General features: G+C 45.7%; 1 protein-coding gene across 1 annotated transcript in view; it reads right to left on the bottom strand.

Moving 5' to 3' along the window:
- ARHGAP39 (Rho GTPase activating protein 39) overlaps positions 1-23,457 on the bottom strand; it is an 854,292-nt gene extending 830,835 nt beyond the window's left edge. Inside the window, exon 1 of the mRNA XM_078686621.1 lies at positions 23,157-23,457. Within this exon, the coding sequence (XP_078542747.1) occupies positions 23,157-23,167 (11 nt within the window). The 5' untranslated portion in view covers positions 23,168-23,457. The remainder of the gene's footprint in view (positions 1-23,156) is intronic.
- Between the last annotated feature and the right edge of the window lie 1,328 nt (positions 23,458-24,785).

Below are 24,785 nucleotides of genomic sequence, written 5' to 3'. Positions count from 1 at the left end.
CAGCCCACACACTCCAATTGACACTCATCGACACCAGGCACTCCAGCACGCCAACGCACTACCAGGCGCTCCAGCGTTCAATCGCATCACCAGGCACTTCAGCATTCCATCACCTGGCCCTCCAGCATTCCATCACATCACCAGGCCCTCCAGCATTCCATCACCAGGCCCGCCAGCATTCCATCACATCACCAGGCACTCCAGCATTCCATACGTCAGCAGGCCCTCCAGCATTCCATCACATCAACAGGCCCTTCAGCATCCCAACACATCACCAGGCACTTCAGCATTCCATTACCAGGCCCTCCAGCATTCCATCGCATCACCAGGCACTCCAGCATTCCATTACCAGGCCCTCCAGCATTCCATCGCATCACCAGGCACTCCAGCATTCCATTACCAGGCTCTCCAGCATTCCATCACATCACCAGGCCCTCCAGCATTCCATCACCAGGCCCTCCAGCATTCCAACACATCACCAGGCCCTCCAGCATTCCATCACATCCCCAGGCCCTTCAGCATCCCAACACATCACCAGGCACTCCAGCATTCCATTACCAGGCCCTCCAGCATTCCATCGCATCACCAGGCACTTCAGCATTCCATTACCAGGCCCTCCAGCATTCCATCGCATCACCAGGCACTCCAGCATTCCATTACCAGGCCCTCCAGCATTCCATCGCATCACCAGGCACTCCAGCATTCCATTACCAGGCTCTCCAGCATTCCATCACATCACCAGGCCCTCCAGCATTCCATCACCAGGCCCTCCAGCATTCCAACACATCACCAGGCCCTCCAGCATTCCATCACATCCCCAGGCCCTTCAGCATCCCAACACATCACCAGGCACTCCAGCATTCCAAACGTCAGCAGGCCCTCCAGCATTCCATCACATCAACAGGCCCTTCAGCATCCCAACACATCACCAGGCACTCCAGCATTCCATTACCAGGCCCTCCAGCATTCCATCGCATCACCAGGCACTCCAGCATTCCATTACCAGGCCCTCCAGCATTCCATCGCATCACCAGGCACTCCAGCATTCCATTACCAGGCTCTCCAGCATTCCATCACATCACCAGGCCCTCCAGCATTCCATCACCAGGCCCTCCAGCATTCCAACACATCACCAGGCCCTCCAGCATTCCATCACATCCCCAGGCCCTTCAGCATCCCAACACATCACCAGGCACTCCAGCATTCCAAACGTCAGCAGGCCCTCCAGCATTCCATCACATCAACAGGCCCTTCAGCATCCCAACACATCACCAGGCACTCCAGCATTCCTTTACCAGGCCCTCCAGCATTCCATCGCATCACCAGGCACTCCAGCATTCCATTACCAGGCTCTCCAGCATTCCATCACATCACCAGGCACTCCAGCATTCCATTACCAGGCCCTCCAGCATTCCATCACATCACCAGGCACTCCAGCATTCCAACACACTACCAGGCATTCCGTCGCATCACACTCACACTGGCTGAGCAGCAGAGGAATGGTAACTAAAGAGAGGATTCATATTGAGAAATTAAGTCACAATAATACTGTTTTTGAGGTGGGAAATTTGTAATTCACACTCCGCACCCCTCTGAATTTCACTGACTAAGCTATGCCCCTGGCTGCCATGCTGCAAAAGAAAGAGGGATATTGTTGAACGGATTAAGCCCACTCCGTAAATATAATGTATCCTACCATCTGCAACTCAAGTTCACACTGAAAAAGGCCCCAGAACACAGCAGATACACGTTACTACAGACTGAATAAATATTCACAGTAATCAGCTCTAGTGTGTTGGTACCTGTTCTTTGAGTGGCAGACGGGCGGATATGAGAAATATAAGGCCCTTCTGACAAAGGCGGTGGCAGTGTGGCGTTGGCCATTCAAAGCATGGTTGTGGGCTCAGGGACTGGGCGGATGTCACTTAACATGTCTTGAGTGTTGCAGTATGCGAAGTCATATTCAGTGTATGGCTGGGCACAAGTTATGGTTAGCTCAGTAAACTGTAACTGGTGAATTTCAGTGTTTCATTGGTTTTTTAAAAGTTTGTTTTACCGTCAATTGAACCGATGGCTTTTTCAGTGAATACATAGCTGTAGACAGCGTGGACTAGGCCCGTGAGGGTAACAGAGGAAAACGTGCTTCAACAAAACAGTACAAGAACACAGTTTCAATTTACAAGGGATAATGAAAAGTGGAATTGAGATATATATGTATCTTAGGAGGGTCAAAAGGTTACTAAAGATGGGAGGGGATCGAACCGATTTAAAAATACTAACAAAGCTCGTAATATAGAGATGTACTTTTGTATTTTTCGTATAGTAGTTTCCTGGTTGATATAGTTAAGGGTTGGGAAGGAGTAATGTAGTTGTCAGAATTGCCAGTGTATTCGGGCGTATCATTTATTCTCCGTCTTTGGTGAAGTGACAGTGGAGCAGAAGATACTTTATTTCTCTTTCAAAAGCTCAGTATGTGAGATCTTATTTAATAGGCAGGAGGATGTCATTTCAGGCCTGTCGCCAGGCCCTACACACAACCTCCCCCAATGTAGGAAAGTTAGTTATTAGTTGGGAAGGATGTGGGGACAATCTGTAGTAATAAGCGAAGCAACATTGCATCAACTGGGAACCAAGATCCCTTTTGTAGCACTTGACTCTCTCGGGGAAGCAAGGCACAGCAGTTCAACGCCTACCCAGGCTAACTTCGTTCTATTCTTTCCATGTGTTGGTAATTCAAGCAGGGGCGTGTGCGAGCTGCGTAGCAGTTGTGTCCTCCTGAGAGGGTCAGTTTCAAGGCTAGGTAGTCCAGTGTACCCAAGTAGAGCTTTCTGTGGATGATATGTCTAAGCCAGAATACGCTAATGACCTCAATAGGGAGCCACTGCAAGAGATCACAAATAGGGTAATGGCGGTGAACTTCCTCAATCCAGTGTCCAAACTGGCCCCTGTATGCAGAGGGACAGTATTGGGGCTTCCTGTCCAAGGCATTGCCTTAGACTAAACTTGAAAAGGCATGAGGTTGCATCTTTAAGTTTTTTAATAGATAGGACGTTTTTGATTCTTCATAAAAGTCTCATTTGGAAATGCACCCCCTTTGCTAAGGACTTTATGTGGGCTTGAAGTTTGAGGTTCTTGCCCAACACCAACCCCAGTGTCTTGGCACAGTTGACGATGGCCAGGCTCTCTTCCATAGACGGCCTGTGCTGCTTTCTATTCATTTTGGTGTGCCTAGCAAAAAAACAATCAGGATGGAGCACATGGGACAAGATACAGCAGAAATTCAGTTTGCGTGTTTTATTTTGAGGTTTTATGTACAACTAGATAGTATTTTATCGAGGGTCTGAGACAGGGATGAAGTATCACCAGTGGCGGCTCCTCAGCTAAGGTAGAGGAGCGTCTCCCTACTGCTTTTTAGCAGTGAAATAAAGGAAAAATAAAATGTTAAGTAAAAATTATCATTTTAGTTGTTCCTGCTGCTGCAGCTTTGCAGGGCAGGGCTGCTATGACGACTGGAGCAGAGGGAGTAGTGAGCACGCTTTGTTAGTGCCCATAAATGTTTGGCCGGCCATCTCAGGAGGAGAACATGCCCAGGCTCCCACTGCCTGTTCCAGTGCCTAACCACGGCACTCAGACAAATCACAGCGCAGCATTGTGATTGGCTACGAGGAGCCCGGGTGTGCTTCCTGTTCCAGACTGGAGCGAGGGACTACCGAGGAGAGATGCGGCGAAGAAGTACATTTTTTCTTTCATTTTAATTTTTTTACACCCACTTCCCCAGTCTCCCCCTCGCCACATCTGATTCGTGCCAGCCGCCACTGAGTATCCCATCGCAGGAGATGTCCATACAGAGCAGTGTGTCGTCCGCATACAAGTGTTAGGATGTATTAGTTGAAAAGCATCAAGAATAATTTTCAGCATTGTGGTACTCATTTTCTGGGAGGGGGTAAAATAGAAAGGTCATTTAGATTTTACACATTGACTGTTTTGCATTGTATTGGTTTAGTGCCAACTACCCCTATGTGGGGTGCTGAAGCACTTACACTGATAGCTAGTTACATCGTGTGGGGTGCATGTTGAGAGGGTGTTGTTTTTGTTTTCAGCATAGGTGGAAGAGTTTTCAAGTCATGCACTAGGACCACAGAGGTGAAGGTATTATGTTATGGGATGCAGCACCCGCTGGTGTGATGGGGAAGATGTACACACAAGCAGAGGCGCAACTAGAGCCCAATTTCGGGGGGGCTAAGAAAAAATTTCGGGGGGGGGGGGCTGAACCTTTAATCAGTAGGCAGAGGAGCTGCAGGGGCTCTTAGAAGGGGTGAAACAACTGCAAGGCCTAATTGACATTCAAATGGTCTTTTAAAGACCTGTGAAACGTTCGGGTGCGGCTCTGTGTGTGCCCGGATCTGTCTCATCCCGGGCTGACACACACAACGAGGGGGGCTGAAGCCCGGTGAGTCCAATGGATGTTGCGCGCCTGCACACAAGGTATACTCAGGATGAACCATCATAGCCACAGGGGCAGCAGGATGCTGTGTGCCCGTACCAATAAGGTGGGGGGTAATCAGAGAAGGCCCAGTAAACCATATGTAGCATGTACCAGGCAAAGAAGCTGTTGGATCAGTAACAGGATACCAAAAGGGTGAGAATGGAAATTGTGGATATAAAGTTTTGGGTATTTATTGACGGATTGTCAGGGTAGCCTATGAATCCAGTTAACACCGAGCCATGCAATGTCATTCTTTCATCAAAATCCAGTTAACCTTTGCGCCGCGGCGGACATTCTGATGGGGTGCGGCTGAATCCAACGCGTGTGCAGATCGGACGGCCCCCGGTTGTCCGACGTACACGCCCACCGTGACGTCGGGCAGCCGGGGTCGTCCGACACATCGAAAAGGTTAAAAACTAATACTACAGTTCCATAAAGTATCATTTTCACTCTGCTAATCATACATTTCTTTTTCTTGATGTATAATTTGTCTTTACAACTTATGTTACTTTTCCATCTACCCAAGCATATTCTTTTATATTCAGTGAACTATTCACAATATGTGCCCGCAGGACGCACACTGCATATCAACGCCTTCTCACCCGGTTGTTTCATGAAATTGACCTCCTTATTGTTCCCCTTCAAGTCATCAAAAATATCACACTTACAGAAAATGCCGCAGTTTTCAATAAGTCACACATCGCATCTGCGTGTTACTCACACCTAGCTTCGGAGTCTAGCCCACCATATGCTCTTTCTGCCAAGAATATAATCATTTAGCAGTTCGGAGGTGTGTCACCTCTTTGCTCAATTGAAAACATACTACTACTAACATACTCCTACTCTGAATGAGTGATTATATAGTTTTATGGAGATAACAAGCAGCCCCTTCCATTAGCTTATCTTCTAGAAAATATCTCAATAATTCATCATGCACTCACACTTCAAGGGGAATTCTTTTGCATCTCTTGTATGTCATTCAGAGCACCACCTCGTCCTTCTTTATAGCTTGTGTGTAAGGATAGTGGCTCGAAGTGTCTATAACACTTTAAAAATCATCGTGATGGGCCAGGAGATCTGGGCATACACAGTTAATGAGTTATAAGCAGCTGTGTGTGCGATTCACAGAGAAAAGAGTAGATGAAATTGTAGTAAACTGCTCCTGGCATTGCAAACTTTCAAGCTCAAAGCAGATTTTTCCAATGACGAGGCAGCAGAAGGCGCAGAAAAACAGTGGTATTTCATAGACATATTGAGGAGTGCCGGTCTTGTGGCTTAATGCGTCCACTGTTGTGGCCTGTGGTTGACCTCGTGGTCACAGGTTCAAATCTTCCAACTTGCTTTTAGCCACATCATTGATATGAGGGATTTCTGGCTGAAAACAACAGCTTTGAGGCCTGCCTCCTGAGCACACCCCTTCTCCTCCTCTTCTCATGTCAGTAAGTGGTGGACCCCTCTTCCACATCAGGAATGGGAAGTCACCAGACTGACTTTGGCCAGGTTCTGCAGGGCATAAAAAGCTTGATTCACAGGGACTGCGACTGTGGTGTCTAAACTTGCATCTACAACATAAGGTTCAGAAGATGCGAAGAAGCAAGACTTGAGATTCAACTGGGACATTCCACTCTCTTCTGAGGCAGTGGTAGAAGTAGATGACCATGAGTTCCCAAGAGACCACCACCACAAACATTCAACCTCACAACAACGACAGCTGGATCCTCTGTTGATTTTTTCCACCCTATCAAACCAGCTTTTTGTAGCAACAGCTACGAGACAAACAGAAGTGCTGCATAAGCGAAATAGGTCAATGCACAATTCGCAGCCAGTTTAGCTCGCTGAGGACCACAGGCACACATTTGTACAGAAGTAGCCAATGTTGGCCTTTGAGAGTGCCAAGGTGCCGGAGACCCTGGAATACATTATGAAAGCCTGCTTCGGAGTGGTGCACAGCCACTGTCACCTGCAGATCACAGAACTGCTGCAGCCCCCGCGTAAATTGATTTCATGCTGCATCCTTCATTTTTGCTGAAATGTTTCCTTTCCCTTTAATTTTGTCACAGATATTACAAAAAACAATGTAATGTATGCATTGATTTCCCTTTCCCTCGTGTAATTAAAATAGGTTTCCCCTATTGCTTTTAAGGGAGGACGTGTAAATTAAGTTTACATAAAGTGAGACGGTAATGAGAAAATTGAAAAATCAATGGACAAGACTCTGAAACCACCTTACGGTGTGCAGCACGCTGAGAAATTAGTTTCCGCTTTGTGTTTTTTTTGTTGTTGCTTTGTTTTAGAAATTAACAACAAAAATGCTTCAGGAAACATGCAAACATTTTTCTACTTGCATTTCAAATAGTAGAACTAACTATTTTACATACATGTTATGTTGTGGGGATGTGTCACAGCTTGTGCACCCGGACTCATTTGTGTCAAGGATTCAGTCATAGGGTAGAGTTCGGGATCTGGTTGTATGAATAGGATCACATGTAGTCTGGAGCGTGGGTAATATGCGTGTGCGTAAATGTTTCACTGTACGCGTCTTAAAATGAGCAGTAGACCAGTGAAATATCGGGCGCTTCTCTGAAAACAATGGGTGGCAGAGGGCCAAAGTACCATCTGCATCGACATACTGTGCTCGTGTTTCTGTTTTTCCCTCTTTAGTTTAGTACCTTCTAGCCTCAGTGGATTGAATGTTCCAATAACATTATAGTCCTTCTGCCTCAGGCTCTACCAGTCGTTAATGACCCGTTCTCTCTTAAGAGGTTGTTATTGTGCTTCGCATTGAGTTGTAATGCAATGGTAATGTTTAGCGAGTGTATGAGGCGATATTCGACAATTCAGGAAGGATCATATGTGAGGATTCACTGGCTTGAATTAAGCCTCTGAGAGAATTGAGAGTATAGACTCTTTTTAGGGCCCGGGTTATCACTTTAAACAAGTTTAGCTGTGGGTCATTAATGTATTTTGGTTGGATGTATGACGGTACGAAGCGGGCTATTACCACGCGTACCGTTACAACGCGTGTTTTGCGCTGTAGGGTGCGGACTTAGGAATAGTTTAATTTACTATTCCAACACCAGTCCCCGTGGATAGTAGGGAAGGTGTTGGAATAGTAAATTAACTATTTCTTGTCCTTGAGCGCCCTCCAGCGCAAGTCGTGGTTACGACTTGCGTTGTAAGAGACGCGTCGTAATGGTAGCACGGGGTAACATCCGCGTGGTAAAGGATGTTCCCCATTTTCATTTAGTATGTTATGAGTTGCCACCAAAGTGTTATGCACAACTGAAGTACAAGAGAGGCTTCCACTGGTTCAGACCTGTGCTGGCGAAGAATAGAAGGGTCAAATCCCGATCCATAAAAGAGACTGGAGAGCTAGAGTTGGAAAATCATTGAATTTGGGAAGGAAGAACAATACCAATCGGAAAATACCCTGGTACAATCTCCTCCACCGAAGGGGTAGTGCGGTGAAGGAAATACCAATACTGGAGGATGGTCTTTCAGTCTGAGCACTTCCTTCAGATATCAGAGCTTTTTCTGTTGCCACCCAACTCTGATCCCGAATGTATGGGGAGTAGTAGGTATTTATTGATTGATTGATTAAACTCTTCACAAAGAGTAAATGCTCATTTATATACATTTGAATTACAATACCTCATTAAAAGTGCTTTTTAAATAGCAGTGAATCTTTAAAATTATACGCACATTATTAAAACTGGTTTAAATAAAACAAATTCATATGTTTAAGAATTAGTGGAGAATATAGACATTATAATGATCAATGGTATTTTGTTCTAATATTTTCGTTACAATTATTAAACATGTTGTGAAAGCAGAATTAATGGATACATCATCTGAGCAAAGACATCGAATCAATGCCTGTCTGCAAGTCCTTATCGCTCTTTCATTAAATAACCTTTTTAAGAATGTATGGGGAGTAGGTATTAGTGAGAACATAAAAGCTAGAAGGTCTTGGAAAGGTTGTATGAAAGTACCACGCCTGCCAATACAACGCATGCCACAACACAGGCTTTACAATGCATGCGTTTCTACCATGCATGCCTTTACCATGCAAACCTTTACAAAGAATATGCCTTTACCACGAAAATGTATGTATTTTACCGGTAACTATAAAGTCTTTTCATATACATTTGTTCAAAAAACCCACACCAGGAACTCACTAAGTCTTTGTTTCAACCAGCATATATTGCACCATACAGATGCACTTTGGCTAATGCCTTCATCAGTGTTTGCAACATAAACGAAGTGGGCTGAATTTAAATTATTTCACTTGTCCTCAGCCTGGGAACTACGTCAGTCATCAAAGGAGGACTGCGCCATTCAGAAATGCAATTAGGTCTTTTCGGCCACCATGTCGGAGCGATGGTATATGTATCACAAGTTCCACAACGTATATTTTACTAATCACAGTCTCAGCCTTGGACAGGCAATTTAGATCATTTTTGCCACAGGCAGAGAACAGTGTGAAAAATCACTACGCTGCTACAAGCTCAGATATGGCACAGCGCAATTAGTCCTCCAAAGTCAATCACACCCCAGTTGGGCTTTTCTTGAGTGCATCGAAAGCCAGGCAATTTAAGTTGGCACAATTGCCGCTTCATTACAGCAAATATCCTGATAAAATCACCCCTCGTTGTAAACATATGGTAGCAATACGGGCACCACCCAGTCAGAATTGCCCAATGATTGACTTTGCAGGACTGATTGCATTAGACTCGTCCTGGATCTCAGACAAACCCACATCACCACCAACCTTAGCAAACTCCACTGGCTCCCGGTATAGCAAAGATGCCAGTTCAAGCTAATAAGTCATGTATACAAGGCCCTGCACAATTACGGACCAGCCTACTTGAACAACCGCCAGACACCACCACTCCGCATCCCTTTTTCAAACCCTCACCCCGCATCTGACATAGCAGATGCAGCGGTCACTCCTCCTACCTACCACCAAAGACATGGAATGAGCCATCCTCTCATCTATGGACCTCCCCATCTCTTCTAGAGTTCAGAAAATCCCTGAAGATCTGTCTATTTAACTAATTAACTGGGCCCTGCCAGCACCTGGATACCCTCACGGGTGACACGAAGCGCTATACAAATCTACAGGTTAATTGATTCACCAGAGGGCGTCTTTAAAGCAAATAGGAAGAAGCCCACACTTCTCACTGCAGGTAGCAAACGACTATTCAGTGTAAGCTCATGTATGCATCATAAATGTTACACAGTAACAAGGTAGCCGAAGGACGGTGTACTCCTTTTAACAACTCCTTTTATTATTTCTTAGAGGAATCCATTTATTTGAAGTGACAATTATGAATTCTTATTGTGTGCGAGACACTCTCCTGGTGTCAATTCTTTGCTGTCACCAATGCTCCATACTCTGATATTTTTGTTTGTCCCAAAGATGAGCGCCATATATTTAGTTTTTTTATATCCACGTCATTTCTTCACTTTGTAGGAATTTCTTGGTAGAGATGGCTCTCCAGGAGGTTTAAAGCATCCTAAAAGCAGTAACCTGGGGAACCATTCTTCCTGGTCAGCCAGTGCTTTCAATGGGCAGGTACAGTAAGGTGTTTAGTTCCCGCACTTCTTTCATTTGAAACGAAAAGTACCAGCACTTCTCAGCAGGGGTCCAATACTTTTAATGGGAGAGTACCTCACTTCTCAGCAGGGGTCTAATATTTGTAATGGGAGAGTAGCACTTCTCAGCAGGGGTCTAATATTTTTAATGGGAGAGTAACACTTCTCAGCAGGGGGACAACATTTTTTAACGGGAGAGTACTGGCACTTCTCAGCAGGGGACCAATATTTTTGAAGGGAGTGTACTTGCAAGAGACCAATAATTTCAGTGGGCGAATCAGCACTTTTCAGCAGGGGTACAAAACTTTTGATGGCAGAGTACCAGCACTTCTCAGCAGGGATGTAATATTTAGTGGCACTTCTCAGTAGCCCGCAGGCGCTCTGTGATGATTAGAAACAGCACTTCTATATCTCCATGTCAGGCACGGTTGTCACCTGTGCTCTGCAGACTAGCATCTCAATGGATAATACAATTATTTGATGTCCCTCTTCCCATAAGCCATGTGGCCTCTCCCACCCGCCCCTTGCAGCGTGGAGAACCCGAGGGTGGCATTCTGCGGCTGCCCACCTCTCTAAAGACTCCAGGGTGAGAAGAACAAGAAGATGTTCCAACCTGAGGGGGCAATTCTCTTTTTAGGAGGTTTAATAAGGATAAATATTACAAATATTTAAGGAGAGGGTATTAATTTGGGAAGGAGCAGACTCAGGCGTTCATTTTTTAGACCAAAACTAATTTCTCACCATCTGACTTTGTTCTAGACCAATAAAGAGAAGGGCAGAAAAAGTAGAGGAGGAGGAAGAGAAATACACAGAAAATGACCAGGAGGAAAGAAGAGAAGGAAAAGAGCCTGCGAGAGTTGGAGAAAGAGACAGGAAGCGTCGGGTGCAGGAAGCAAGAGGCATGAGGAGAGATCAAGACCAGGTAAGCTTGAAATTCCCAATCCAGGACATTCAACTACACTTAAGCGCAATATTGCGGCCTGGAGTTATTTCTATTTCTTTATTTATTTTAACAAAGCAAGCACTGAATTTTACAAAGCCTAGTAGTCTTGATGGAAATAATATGCATTACGGGCATGGCGCGAAGCGAAAAGACCCACAAAATGCAATGAACCCTGCCAAAGAAAACATATTGTGGGAAAAAGGTCCCTGTGCACTTCTGATAACTCCAGACAAATGGTTGGCTGGGGTGGGAGGTCAAGGTGTTGGAAGAAACCATTAATGGAATCAGGGTGGGGCAGCAGCAAAGCAAAAACCGTAACTGAACCTTCACTTCAGTGAAATGGAAACTGAGGTCGACTGAGGGAGGGCATCCCTGTGCACTTAGGCCTGCCCTCTCTTTTGGTGCTTGAGGGCCCATCCTGACACTCCCAGGGAGCCCTGAGCATTCCATTGGAGGCCCCGCAGCTGACGCTCTTTCTGCAGTGCAGAATCAGCCGCCGCTGCACGGCTCTCCCTTTTACCCACGGAGAGCCGCGTCCTCCCCCGCTGCCTGGTCTCAGCTGAAACCTCCCAGTGAGAGAAAAACAGTTTTAAAAAATCTTTCTGAGATCCGCTACCAACGAGGACCGCGGGAGCTGCCTGGGAAACAGAATTATCTCGGAGGGCGGCGGTTTGCTTTTCTGGGATTCCTTCTGCAGTAACCAGCATGGGATTTTCAACCACAACGAACAAAAAAAAAATCCCCTCTCCTTTTCTAGACCGAAAAACAAAGACCAGACTGTTATGTTTTTTTCTGTCACTGCCTGTCCTCCGCCGGATGCCTGCTCCTGGAAACAGAGGAAAAAGATAACAGCATATATGGTTTTCCTCCATCTAGTTCCTGAGAGCTGCAACAGATATTAGATTTTGCAAAACATTAGTTACTAAATGCATGAATGGATTTCTGCCTCTGTCCCATTGCAGACCCCAGCATCCTTGTAGCAGCGAGCAGCAGAGCACACTAGCTCAGAACCGCTTCCATCTCGTACAACACCCCCACCTGCCGCAGGGGCAGCCTTCATCCCAGAGGAGGCAGCCCGGACAGAAGAGGAGGCAGCAGAAGTCCCTCTGTCGAGGACAGAAAGGGCCAAGGAGACCAGTTACAATATACACTTAGAGTTTGTCTCATTTCACATTATCCTGGTCAAATATTTTTGCGAGGCCTGAAGTCAAACCAATGCGGGGCCCTTCAGACACTGCTGCAGTTTCAGCAAGCGTCATAGGCACCTACTTCTAAAGATTAATGAAGAGAAAACATGGTATCTGGTGTCATCAAGTGGGTTGGAGATATAAACTCTCCACTTATTGATGAAGGTGGCAGGCCTGCTTACAATAAGAAAAACAAAACAAACAAGATGATGGACGGAATGTTGCACAATGGGAAAACATTCACCCCCAGTCACAGATCTGGGTTTGATCCATCGTTATTTTGCTCACCAAGCCACCCCAGTTCAGACATGGTCATATACAATCAGTCTTGACCCTGTGCCTCAGCCTGAACTGCCAAGCCATGTCTTCCCTGGACCGGAATCAAGCATCCTAGGACCGGTTTCTGGCTATCAGCCGTCTTCAGCCAGGATAGCTGTGGCCCAGTGGCACAGTGAGCACGGGACCCACGTCTGGGCATACCCTTCCCACATAGGGTGAATAGCAAAACAAATGGCAAAACATTCACCCCCTGTCACAAATCTGGGTTTAATCCATCGTTATTTTGCTCACTAAGCCACCCCAGTTCAGACATGGCCATATGCAAATCAGTCTTGACAATAAGAAAAACCTCAATCAATAAATATTACTGAATGACTGCTAGGTCTTGGGCAGGGCGTGGCCTGGGCAACCGCCTCCTCTTCCTCCATCCTTGTGACAGCTCTAATGCACATGTACGAAGATCTAGAGTGAGGCCTTAAGGAGGGGGGGGTACGAGATGACAAACTATGGTTTGCTATTATGGATTAAAGTAGGCCACTTTTTTTGTGGAAGAGAGAAGGCACGAGTTGAGATGGCAAAGGGTAAGATTAAATGACATCTTTGCAAAGTACAACCAAGAGGGAGAACAGGGCGCGTTGTGTGTCAGAGTGAGGAGAGGATTCCCCCACAGACAGCAACATACCTCAAAAGCAGATTCAACACTATTTGAAGTAATTGCCTTCCATCCTACCAAAAATTACTTCCTGGCCCATATTCCTTAGACACTACTTTACCCACCATAACCGATAAGGAACACAGATACAGCAAGAGCATTATACGAAAGTTGAGGATTAAAAGATAAGGTTAAATTGCTACTATCCTTTTAAGTCTGGTTTAACAATACAGCTGTATCCAAGACCTATTATTGCCAATCCTTTGAAATTTGACTCCAGCCTGAGTATTTCTCTCTAGCCTCTTGCTATTGGCTGTTTGCTGTATTATTCCACGTCCTATGGCGTGCTTGAAATGCACGATGGGTTACTTTCTGTACAGAAAATCTATTTTATGTTATCAATACAGTAGTATTTTTAGTGTTTTGGCAGCAGTCAAAATTCAAGCAAGACCTATTGACAGTGCTTAATTTCAAAAAAAAAAAAAAAAAAATTAAAAAGTGACATGGCTCTTAACACGTCACCAAAGCAGCTTGCACCGCATATTGCCCCTGCCATGCTGCCAGTGATAGTCACAACACAACTACTACTCCTACAAATGTGACAATTCAGACTAGTCCAGGCCCCCAAAGCTAACAGAATGGCTTGGGCAGCAGGTAATAGTAATTTTTAATGCATATTGAATTAATAATGAACTGTTGTTGTGTTCAGCTCTAAATTAGTCAGACTGTCACAAGCACCGGTGTTGACAATTAAGTGCTGGTGCTGACACCCGGAAACCACTGGCTCAAATGAAGCACTGCCTAGTGGCTTTTTCAATGTTTGTTAATACGTGCATTGGGTGCATGCACAACAGAGAATTATCTAAAATCAAGACGGACAACGGAGGAGATAACTTCACATTTTATGTCCTGAGCTTTAAGCAAACACTACTGAACCAATGAGAGAGTTGTAAAAACAAGAAACCTTTGTTTTCTCCTTAAAAGCCACCACTTGTGTCAGCAGCAGGCACTCGTTTGATTTTACAGCAAGACCACCACCATCTGTCACAGTCCCAAAAACGTTTCTTTCAGAATTTTGCTCACAGTCAAACGGATAATCCAGGTCGTCAACTGGGCTGCCAGCAGGGAAATTAACTCAGTTACCAGTCAATACGTTCATAGGTATGTTTTACTCATCACTTTAAAGGTGTCCAACATTAATCCACAAGGGCCAGCATAATGCCCAATTTCAGGATATCCACAAGATGCATTTTTGATTTGTAAGCAATTCAATGGGAATCCTTTACACAGCAATTAGTTATCCTCAATATTGTATAACGTTTTTTCTGGCCTGACCCACTCTAGGCCTGCTCATCAACGACCTTAATATGTCTTACCGCATTATCAATTATGGGGGAATTTTACACTGGTTGAGAATAAGGTCAATGACACCCCTCTGTATTCAAACTGTTATTGTATAGAACGTGCATTTCCATGAATGAGTATTAACATATGATACAAGTTAGGAAGATTATTCATATGAAAATGTATTAAGCAAACTTTTGTTGGTCCTGGTCAATATTATAGATGCCTTAATGGGGCTTGATATGATTATCCAGTGATTCTCAGATATACATAATACGATTTCAGTTGCCTCTCTTATGGTATATATTGATTTTGTATACTTGTGGCCCCAATTTGGCTCTTCTGTCCTAGATATGGTATTCTTATATAGAGTATTGCAATTTTTTTAACCTGATGCAGCCAACACACGTTTGGCCTCTTAATGGCGTACAAGTCTTGGGCTTTCTCAAGGCTGTTATTGGGGAATACAAGATTAGGCCAGAGACAGTTTTACATGTATTAATTGCTAAATCCGAGTTATAGGTGCCACACTTTAGTGGATACACAGCACTCCGGTGATAACAGTTAACCGTGCATATGTCTTTGAATTTATCTTTGTGCATGTGCACAGTGATATTGTGATTTTTTTTTTTGCTAGTAAACTAAATAAATATTCTTTAGTTAATCCCAAACTCATTTTCTCAAAAACCTATATTTAAAGTCGCTTTTATCTTTATATTCTTTTAAAATGTTAATCATAAATCATAATATGGGTGGGCATGAACTGAAATATGTTAGTAGGTGTTCATATAATATATATTTAATTATTTCCACGCACGGCCAGCCAGAGCCCCTAGCAGGCATTTTATTTTTCTGTGACTGACTGACCAGTGGGGCGACGCTCTAACGCCATTAAGGAGAAGCCGCCCCTGAGACAGATACCCTGACATCAAGACTCGCACTGTATTTGAAGAGACAGCGGTGCAAGGGGGACAAAAACCCTTCATAATTCAATTAGCTATTTGCCTACTCATCAGGAATGCTGAAAATAAATACAGTGAATGCGGTTTATGTACTTCTCTGATTGTTTTTGCCATTAGTTTATGAAACATTAGTAGGAATTGAACCCATCTTGTTCTCTTCCTCAGACTTTACCTTTCATTCCTGAAGACATAATACATCTTTTCCACAGACCTTCATAATTGTATCCGCAGATCTGTCCTCCCTGTAAATTCAGTGCAGTCTCGCACACAAGCCAAAAATTGGACGGTCTAATCGAATTTTGGGGAAATCGCGATTTCGTGCGAGTAGATGTAAGAAAATAACTATACAAATAAAAGCAAAAGTATTTCTACACTTCACAACAAGCTAAAAGAGTGTGTACTCATTTGATTGCATACGCTGATCAATCAGGATTTATAAAGTGCTGCTAATCACTCGATAGGGTATCAGCCGTATTACAAAGGCTGACCAGCTGTCCTTTTCAGACTGCCCTGACCCCCCTCCACCCATTCACAGCAGAGCAGATCTCACCAATGGACTTCATTAACCCTCTTCTACACTCAAAACACCCCATTGACATCCTCACTCCAATCTAACCATTCCCTCGCAACCCATCTGCACTGTCACTATTCCTAGAAAGCAACATAAATTAGAAATTGCATTTTACAATAAATCTAATAAAAAGTGTGTTGATTGAATAATCATTACCTTTTCAAACTTGGCACTTTTCTGCATTTGCCATGTTTGCCCCTAAGCCCCAAACTAATTCAGATCGAAGCACAAAAATAAGACTTATTAACTTGTCATTCATTGCAATAAGAAACTGCTTCTCTTTCTGGTCTTCAGGACAGCTTAGAGTTATCACATTTTGCTCTGTCCTGTTGACCGATGCAGGGAACAAGGGTAGCTTTACATTAGACAATTTTGCATTCAAATATGTTTTACTGGCTAAACACACGTTTACATATTCGGTGAAGTAGGTAAACATAAAACATTGCCAACAGCCTAATGTCTCATAGTGTGAGACCCATATCTAGAACTGCCAGAGACATATGTTCGCCTGACCCAGCTCAAGTCTCACCCACTTTACCTTTTGCCTGAACAACTTTAGGAGGCTCGGAAAAAAAATCTCCATTCCCAAGTGACACAATCACTGCATGAAAGCCAAACACACTATCAATGAACATGATTTGCTGGTAAACTAAAATAGAGACTTCAGTGGCACAAAGTACATAATTTCCCTAATGTTTTAAGACTGTGAAAATGTTCCTTAATAAGAGACCTTTAAGAAGCCCTCTTCTGATTACCTGAAATCTACTAAAATTATCACAGGCAGGCAGTGCATATTGCTCTAGAAGGGAATATTTATTTAAACACTTCTAAGCAATTATGTGCCGTGCAGCCTTCCCTGGCAGTCTCAAAATAGATCAAAGGAAAGACTCATAAACCACGGTTGCATTGCCCGTTTAACTGTTTCTTGGGAGGAACTGGGAGGACGCTCAACAATGCTTCCTGGATTAGTTAAATAAGTAAATAAATCACTTGCAAACTGTTTTCATGAGTATTGGCTCTTAAAACAGGGGTAGTATGGGACTCTGTTTATTAGATGCCAGCATTCCTAGATTTAGGACATTAACATGCATACATTTTTCCCAACCTCCGCCACTCCAACTAAAACATCAACACCGCTCTCTCCGTAATGAAGATTAGGTAGGGCCCTCATACCAATGAATATTCTATGACTGGAGTACTTTTGTTTTTGATTACTTTCAATTATACCAACCAGCCCTTAAGTTGCAATAATGAAAATCGTCAGACCAATCAAACACGGATGCTTCACAACAGCACTATCAACGCCTACCAACAGCCAAACTTACATCATACAGGTTCCCAATACTCTCTCTCGCTACTTCATTCGATTCAGACATTCTGCACACACAGACGTTTTGCGACTAACTTGCCCTTTGAAGTCATGGCGATGAAAAGTGCAGTGGTCCTCTTCCCAGCAAGTAGGGATGTTCTTTATCTTCCTCAAAATCATTCACATCTGTTTTCCAACATGACCTTCCACGCCTTATTCTCTCAGCTTCCAACCACTCTCATCTAGATGACCCTGTTCGCAGATGTTGAGGAATACTACCTATAGGTTGTGGCCTCTATAAGATCCACAGTACCTCCAGCAGGCCAAAATGTTCTTCATGACCAACTATGACTAAAATAATTCTCCTTTCCCCTCCCTCTGCTGCAGGCTTGGCCCATGTGGCGCCCCACAGATCTCTCTACTTTTACCACCATAAGTTTCAACTTTAATCACTGGACCAGATGTCATCAGATGGTTTGGCTTACCCATCTATATGAATGATGACCACATGCTAAAGCTGGAACATACAATGCTCCTCTCTCTTTGCTGCCTCCTTGTATCTTTTCTGTGTTAGCAAAATTCTGGATCAAAAGAATACATCCAAGATTGAAAACACTGCCATCCGTAACCAAGTCCATCACTGTAATGTAATTACCAAATATCAGCCGATATCCGCAGGCATACAGGAACTCCATTGGCTCCCGGTGAGACAGCGAATTAAATTTAAGTTGCTCTGTTTGGCCCATAAAGCCTAGCACAGGGAAGGACTGAAATTTTTATGTACAGTTTTTAACCGGCATACCCCAAACAGACATCTTCGATCAGCTAATGCTAGATTGATTACCATCACTAGAGTCAGAAAAGTGAACTAGGAGCTACGCTGTGGAACTCTCTTCCATTGCATCTTAGGACCATACCCACCCTCCTTGTTTTCAGAAGGGAACTCAACACTTGGCTGTTTAGCAATCAGTAATATCCCGGCTCAGTATGCTCATGTTTCTGCAAGCACCAAGACACCTATAGGTAGATGTGTGCTTTATAAGTCTCTATAAAATCGAAAAACGATGCCACATTTCCACGGAGTCTGACATCCTCTTAAGCTCTCTTTTTTTCCCATCTGTCAGACTGAGAACTATTAGCAAATCATGAGTTCAAGCAGAATCTAACTCATCTCTGAGGGTTCCCCCAGGATGGTCATCACACTGCCTTGTTGTGTGTCAATTCTTCCAGATCTGTTAAAGGGAGCTTTCACATCATCAGGGTGGGATGTTGTAGTCAGGGAAAAATCACGAGCCATAACTATGAAAAGAATAGCTCACAAGCCAAGTAACTCGCAGGATAACACTTTCCAAGACTGGAATCATTAGAATGTAACTACAAGACCTGAGGGTTTCACGTGCTCACGCACGGAAGTCATGGATCTATACTGTGTAAATAAAAACACTGGTGTCATTACTATGTAAAGCATCATTCAAAACATGTGCGTCATCACTACATAAACACAAGTCACAATCTCAATATTTGTATGTAAATAGAGAGCGAGTTCTGGGTCATTACTGTGCAAAGACTAGGTCATGACCGCTGGAAGGCACAAGAAGGCCCTTGTTGCTGCCATGGGAATGCAAATGGGTTGCACCAAAATAACCATAAAAGACATGTGTCTTTGGGTCTTGTATTCCATGAAAAGCACAACTCAAGACCTGGGTCATTACTCTGAAAAGACAGAGTAATTGGTCATTCCCATGTGAGCACGATTCAAGATGCGGATCACTACCTTGTAAACACGATCCAAGGCCATGGTCATTGAGAGGTAAAGACAGTGCAAAACCCGGGTCTTTCCATGTAAACAGAATAGTATGTCAAGGCATGGAGGCCAATGTTATGCATACCTCTTTAATTGCAAACTCACAGCAGCAACTACAAACAATCAAAAAGAATTTAGAATAGGAATTCAAGAACATGCCAATCTCTATATAATCCCATGTCTGGCAGCCACCTTCCTTCTTTTTGCTGCTAACAGGTAAGATAAGTACATGTATCCTGTTCCTTCGAAGAAGTAAGTTATAATATCAGCCTCTGTGTCTTTAATAAAATCATGAGTTTCTACCCACCTCAGCTGTGGAAAATCTGAATTCCTTGCAAACACAATCCATGACCAAGGCCATTATGAGGTAAAGACAATGCAAAACCTGGGCATTCCATGTAAACACGATCCAAGACCAGGGTAATTCCATGTAAACAAAATCCAAGACCATAGTCATTCCATGTGAATACAATCCAAGACGAGGTTCATTATGAGGCAAAGACAATGCAAAACCCAGTTCATTCCATGTAAACAAAAATGCTGGCCAGGGTCATTCCATGTAAACACATATTACCAAACTGTGCAAACATAATTCAACACCTGGGTTCTTAATCTGCAAAAGAATTTCAAATTCGAGTTAATACCATATGAATGCAAGGCAAGGCCCGGGACAGAATGAATCGTGACAGATATCAGCCATTATCTCTATGCTTTAATGTGTGTAAGTGATGTTACCGTATTGCAATACCCCAGCATGGGTCCACCATCATCACAGCCCTGGCGCAATCTGATGATAACCCACCAGCTGCGGTCATGGCACTGGCAGATAAAATAAAAGGTGGATCCATATGGAATCAAATAAAAGCAGGAGATGAGAGAAGCATGTTGTGATCGGAGAAGGAAGGCAGGAGAGAGATTACTGTAATGCTGCTGCTTTTCAAAAGCAAACCTTGTGGAACCGGGAGGCTGAGCAGAGATTGACATCTGCTGGACACCGGTCATTTCATTCCAGAGCCGTGCAGACAGGATGCTCCCATTCGTACCTTAGATATGCAGGACTGTCCATCACAGATACGGAAAGGAGGCCGCCTAATCCCGTTTCCAATAGCCATCAAAATCGACAGACAATCCTTTAAGTGCATTGGTCTGTCCCCTGGGTCTTCCGTCCCATCTGTCAGCCACAGATGCAAGGTGGGGGGGGGGGGTGATTGGGGCAGGGAACATATTAACTAAAGTAACAGACTAACAGTCACAACAGTTACGAGAAACACCAAAATATAAAAAAAATGCAGGTTTGCATTTACAACAAAACGTGACGTGTGCAACTAAACGGCGCACGAGCCATGTGAAGGTGGCCTGTCAGTGATGGGGCTCACGAGCTAATTACCAGTTGCCTCTCACGAGAGCCGCCCACTCTTACTAGCAGAATTAACGTGAGGTTGCACGGTCTGTGGTGCCCTTTCAGAAGCGAGAGAAATGTGTAACAGCAAATTAGACAGCAGATGAAGTGGAGCTAAATTGCTCGGAGCTCGCAGTGGCAAGGAGTAATCAGTGAACTCCTGTGCTGGTTTCCGGGTCCACCTGTCACTCAAACAGACCATGAAAAAGAACAAAAACATAGGTGGTGGATGGGGGAAACAGAGGGGGCGGCGATGTCCTCACTGGTGTGTGGATGGGTGACGTCTGTGGGCTAAAGATGTTGATATGCTTTTTTGTTGTTGCAAATTTGACAAGCATTGGCAAAGCCAAACGGTCTAGCTTTAATGTGCAAATGCTTGTAAACACAGGCTTTCACGAATGTCGTTTGCCTGCGTTTCGAGCACAAAAAGCTCGTCATTGAATTACAGACAACCTTGGTGGCTTTGTCAATGATGGGGGGGGTGTATCTGAAAAGAATTGCTTTCTGTGTTGAGTGGGTACCGAAGCTAAAGAACTGAATGTGGTAAACAGTGCGATGATTGCGTGCACTTTTCAGATGTAAAATAGTCCCTTGAGTAATTTAGTTGGAAGCACTTCCAAACAGCCAATAGGATTGGGTGAGATTTATACTCCTCTGTGTGGAACCAATGCATTTTAAAGAACTGGTAACCGTATCTGCTCTGTTCACCCAGACCTTAAAAGCCAAGGGTCAGAGTGTGACTGTAGCTCCGGTGTGTATATGTGCATATAAAACAAATTTGCTGATCTATATGTGAAACTGGGGGCTATATTTTCCATACACTCAGACTTTAGTAGCACCGAGGGCTGGAGAGCCAGCAAGCACCCTTCAGCAAGTCGGTGACTGTGGTTGTGAGGGAGCTGGGAAACGTGGCCTCTCTTCACCGGGTGATGTATGCTGCGTGGTGGTCGCTCTCTTTCCGCAGATGATGGTGGTGGTTGTGTGGCATGTTACAGGTTGGTGGGTTACCCTTCCCTGATACAATGTGTGCTGTACAGTGACCGCCTCTGCTTGTGATGGCCCGCAGAGAAGGGGCGTGAGACTGTCTCCCATTTGGGGGGTGATCTTGACAGTGTGTATGCCTCCCCTCTTTACATAGTGTTTTCCTCCACAGGAGTGGGATTCTGCTATCACTGTGAGGTGTTGGTAATGGCAATGGATGAGCTGCTATCCCTTCAGACGGTGGTATGATTCTGCTGCGTAGTCTCCCACTCCACGCACAGGTGGTATTGGCAGTGGCTGAGCTGCTCTGCTCTCAGGAGGTGGGGCACAGCTGTGACGTGCCCTCCAACCCCCTGAGCACGTGCTCTTGACCGTGGTTGAACCTGCTCTCCTCTCAGCACGTGGTGTTAAGAGGTGTGGTACACTCCCACCCCCCGAGTGGGATTTTGACAGTGGTTGTAGCTACAGATGGAACACAGCTGGGGCGTGCTCTCCCACCCCCGGAGCATGTGGTGTTGGCAGTGGTTGAAAGCTGCTCTCCCCTGGGCATGTGGTTGCTCAGCTGTGAGGTGCTCACCCATGTAGTACTGATGGTGGCTGAAGCATGTGGTATCGGATGTGAGGTGCTCGTCTACACCCTTAGCATGTAAGACTAACAGTGACTGGAAGATGCTCTCAGCAGGTGTTATGCAGCTCTGATGTGCTCTTCTATGCGGCACTGGCAGTGTTTGAAGCTGTTCTTTCCCCAGGAGGTATTATTCAACTGGGGCGTGCTCTCCCATCCCAAAAGAATGTGGTTTTAGCAGTGGTTGAGGCTGATCTCCCCCAGGCAGGTGGCATACAGCCGTGTGGGGCTCTTGCCTGGGTGAGTGATGTTGACTGGGAGGTGTTCTCCCGAGCATGTAATAGTGACAGTTGTTGATAACTGCTCTACCCCTGCAGGTGCTTATGCAGCCGTAAGGTGCTATGCAGCTGTAAGGTGTTTTGGCATTCTCACTCCCGATCCCCAACCCACCCTATATTATATCGACAGTGGTTTAAACACACACCCTCTTCTCCAGTCGTTTAGCAGGCTGTTTTCGGCTGTGAGTAGTGTATTATGTGAGGTACCCTCCGCCCCCTGAGTATGTAGTGTTGACAGTGAGGTGTAATATTGAGTGGCTGGACGCTGCCTCCTCCTCGGCCCGGTACTGGGCCATGTCCTGATGTTGACAGTGACGGGTTTTCCGGTGCCCATGAGCATGCAATGTTGACAGCTGTTGATCGCTGCCAGTCCTCAGCAGGTGGCATTCGGGTGCTCCCTGCTGAGACATCATTTCCACTATTTCGGTCCCTAAGTGCCAGTCTCCTCCACTGGGGGGTGGGTTTCGGGTTCGAGTGCTGCTGTCCCCCCTCTCGGGTGCTGCACCTGCTGTGGTGCCCGGGAGAGGCGGGCACGCGCACCGCCCTCCTGCAGGTGAGGCTGGCAGCGGTGCCCGCCGGGGTCAGCCGCGGGTCCCCGGGCGGCGCGCGCTGGCAGGCGTGGGGGGGGGGGAGGGGGTCCTGGGAGGCGGCGCGCGCACCTGCAGCAGCAGCGGGGGGATGATGCCGCATGCATGCTGTTGCAGCAGTCCACTCTCGGCGCGGGTGCACCGCACTCACCTCTCCGCCATCTTCCCTCTGCGGCTGCCGGTGTCAGCAGCAGTGCCCGGGGGCGCCCGCTCCTCCTGCTCCTGGTGCTCCTGCGCGGCGGGCACCGCCGGCGGCGGCGGAGACACTCCCGCTAACCCCGGGCAGCGCTGCCATGATGCGGAGGCTGCGGAGGACGCCGTGGCGGCGGGCTGGGGGGCGCGGCGAGCGGCCCCTGCCTGTCCGAAGGGGAGGGTGCAGCGGCGCGCGCGCGCCCCGCTCTCGCCGCCTCCCTCGCGGCCCCGGCTGCAGCGCGCGGCCAGGCAGGTCCCTCCTGGTGCTGATGCTGCTGCCGCCGCCGCGTCCCAGTCACCCTCGACAACCTGACGTCACGGGCCCGCCGGCCGCGTGCAGGCCGCGAGGGGGCGCGCGAGAGGCGCCGAGAGGAGGGGGAGGAGGAGGAGGAAGGAGGCCTCCGGGTCTCCATAGCAACCCCTGCCAGGCCTGGACCAGGAGAGGAGGGCCCGAGTGACTGACACCGATCACTGAACAGCGTTTACCCTCCAGGAGAACCGCGCAAATACCCGGAACACGCCCGGGCCTAGTAGTCCCTGGCTGTATTTAAAAGTCTTTCGAAGCCTGAGCCAAGGCTCAGGCGCTGAGAAATGGCAGCACTTCAGTGGCTGTATAATAATACACACGAGACACTATACATAGATTAAACAACATAAATCAATGATTAAAAAAAAAATCATAAGAATAAAACGGATACGCATCAAGGCATATACAGGCAAGGCCACTTGATTTTTTTCGCAAGGAACTAGTATTACAACTGGCTTGACTACAATATGCAGGAAATTAAAGCTAAATCATGCATTAACAAACATTATGTATGCGGCATAGTATGCAATTAGCACAATATAGAACATATTTCGCAATTATATTTTGTAGCTCTTTTTATATTTGAGACACGTTGATAGAAGAGGTATCTACATGTATGAAAAATACATAGGTCCCGTAAGAAAGAAAAACATATACTAACAACAAATTCAAATACAAAATGTATTCACCAACATATGATGAATTGGTCATGTATTGAAGAAAAGGGTAAAACTGTATCAGACCCCGTTTTACACGTTGCTTGTAATAAAAGGTGCACTCTTTTTATTTTGAACATTCTCATTGTTTTTTTAATAACCAAATTGTATTAGTTTGAACAGTTACCAGCAGCATCTAGCAATAATCAAGAAACATCATCACATCTCGAGTTGGGTCAAGGAACAGAGTATCAACAGCTGTAAGCCACGACAGCATCACATCAGCAGGTCAAGATATGCCCATTGCCCACCACCCATCCCGTATCTTGTCGTGTTTTTCGGGGCAGCCCCTCGCTTCATAAATTGGCTTAACCTAGCGCAAACCGCAGTCTACTCTATTCCTCCAGAATGCCAACGGGAGGGGTTCTGGCAGTTTCCAGGCATGGGCAATGTGCCGTTCCGCCAACAAGGAGGACACACCTAGGAAAGCACTTTCAGACTTGCTCCACCAGCTCCCTCCAGGAGTCCCAGTAGGCCCATCCATTGGCAGTCCAGCACAACAGAGGTATATGGCTCCACGCAACCCCACCCCAGAAATTAGACATTCCTAGTACTATGTTTTAAA

The sequence above is a fragment of the Lissotriton helveticus genome, chromosome 4_1 (assembly GCF_964261635.1).
Source record: "Lissotriton helveticus chromosome 4_1, aLisHel1.1, whole genome shotgun sequence".
NCBI lineage: Eukaryota > Metazoa > Chordata > Amphibia > Caudata > Salamandridae > Lissotriton > Lissotriton helveticus.
This window is presented reverse-complemented; position numbering and strand designations above follow the sequence as displayed.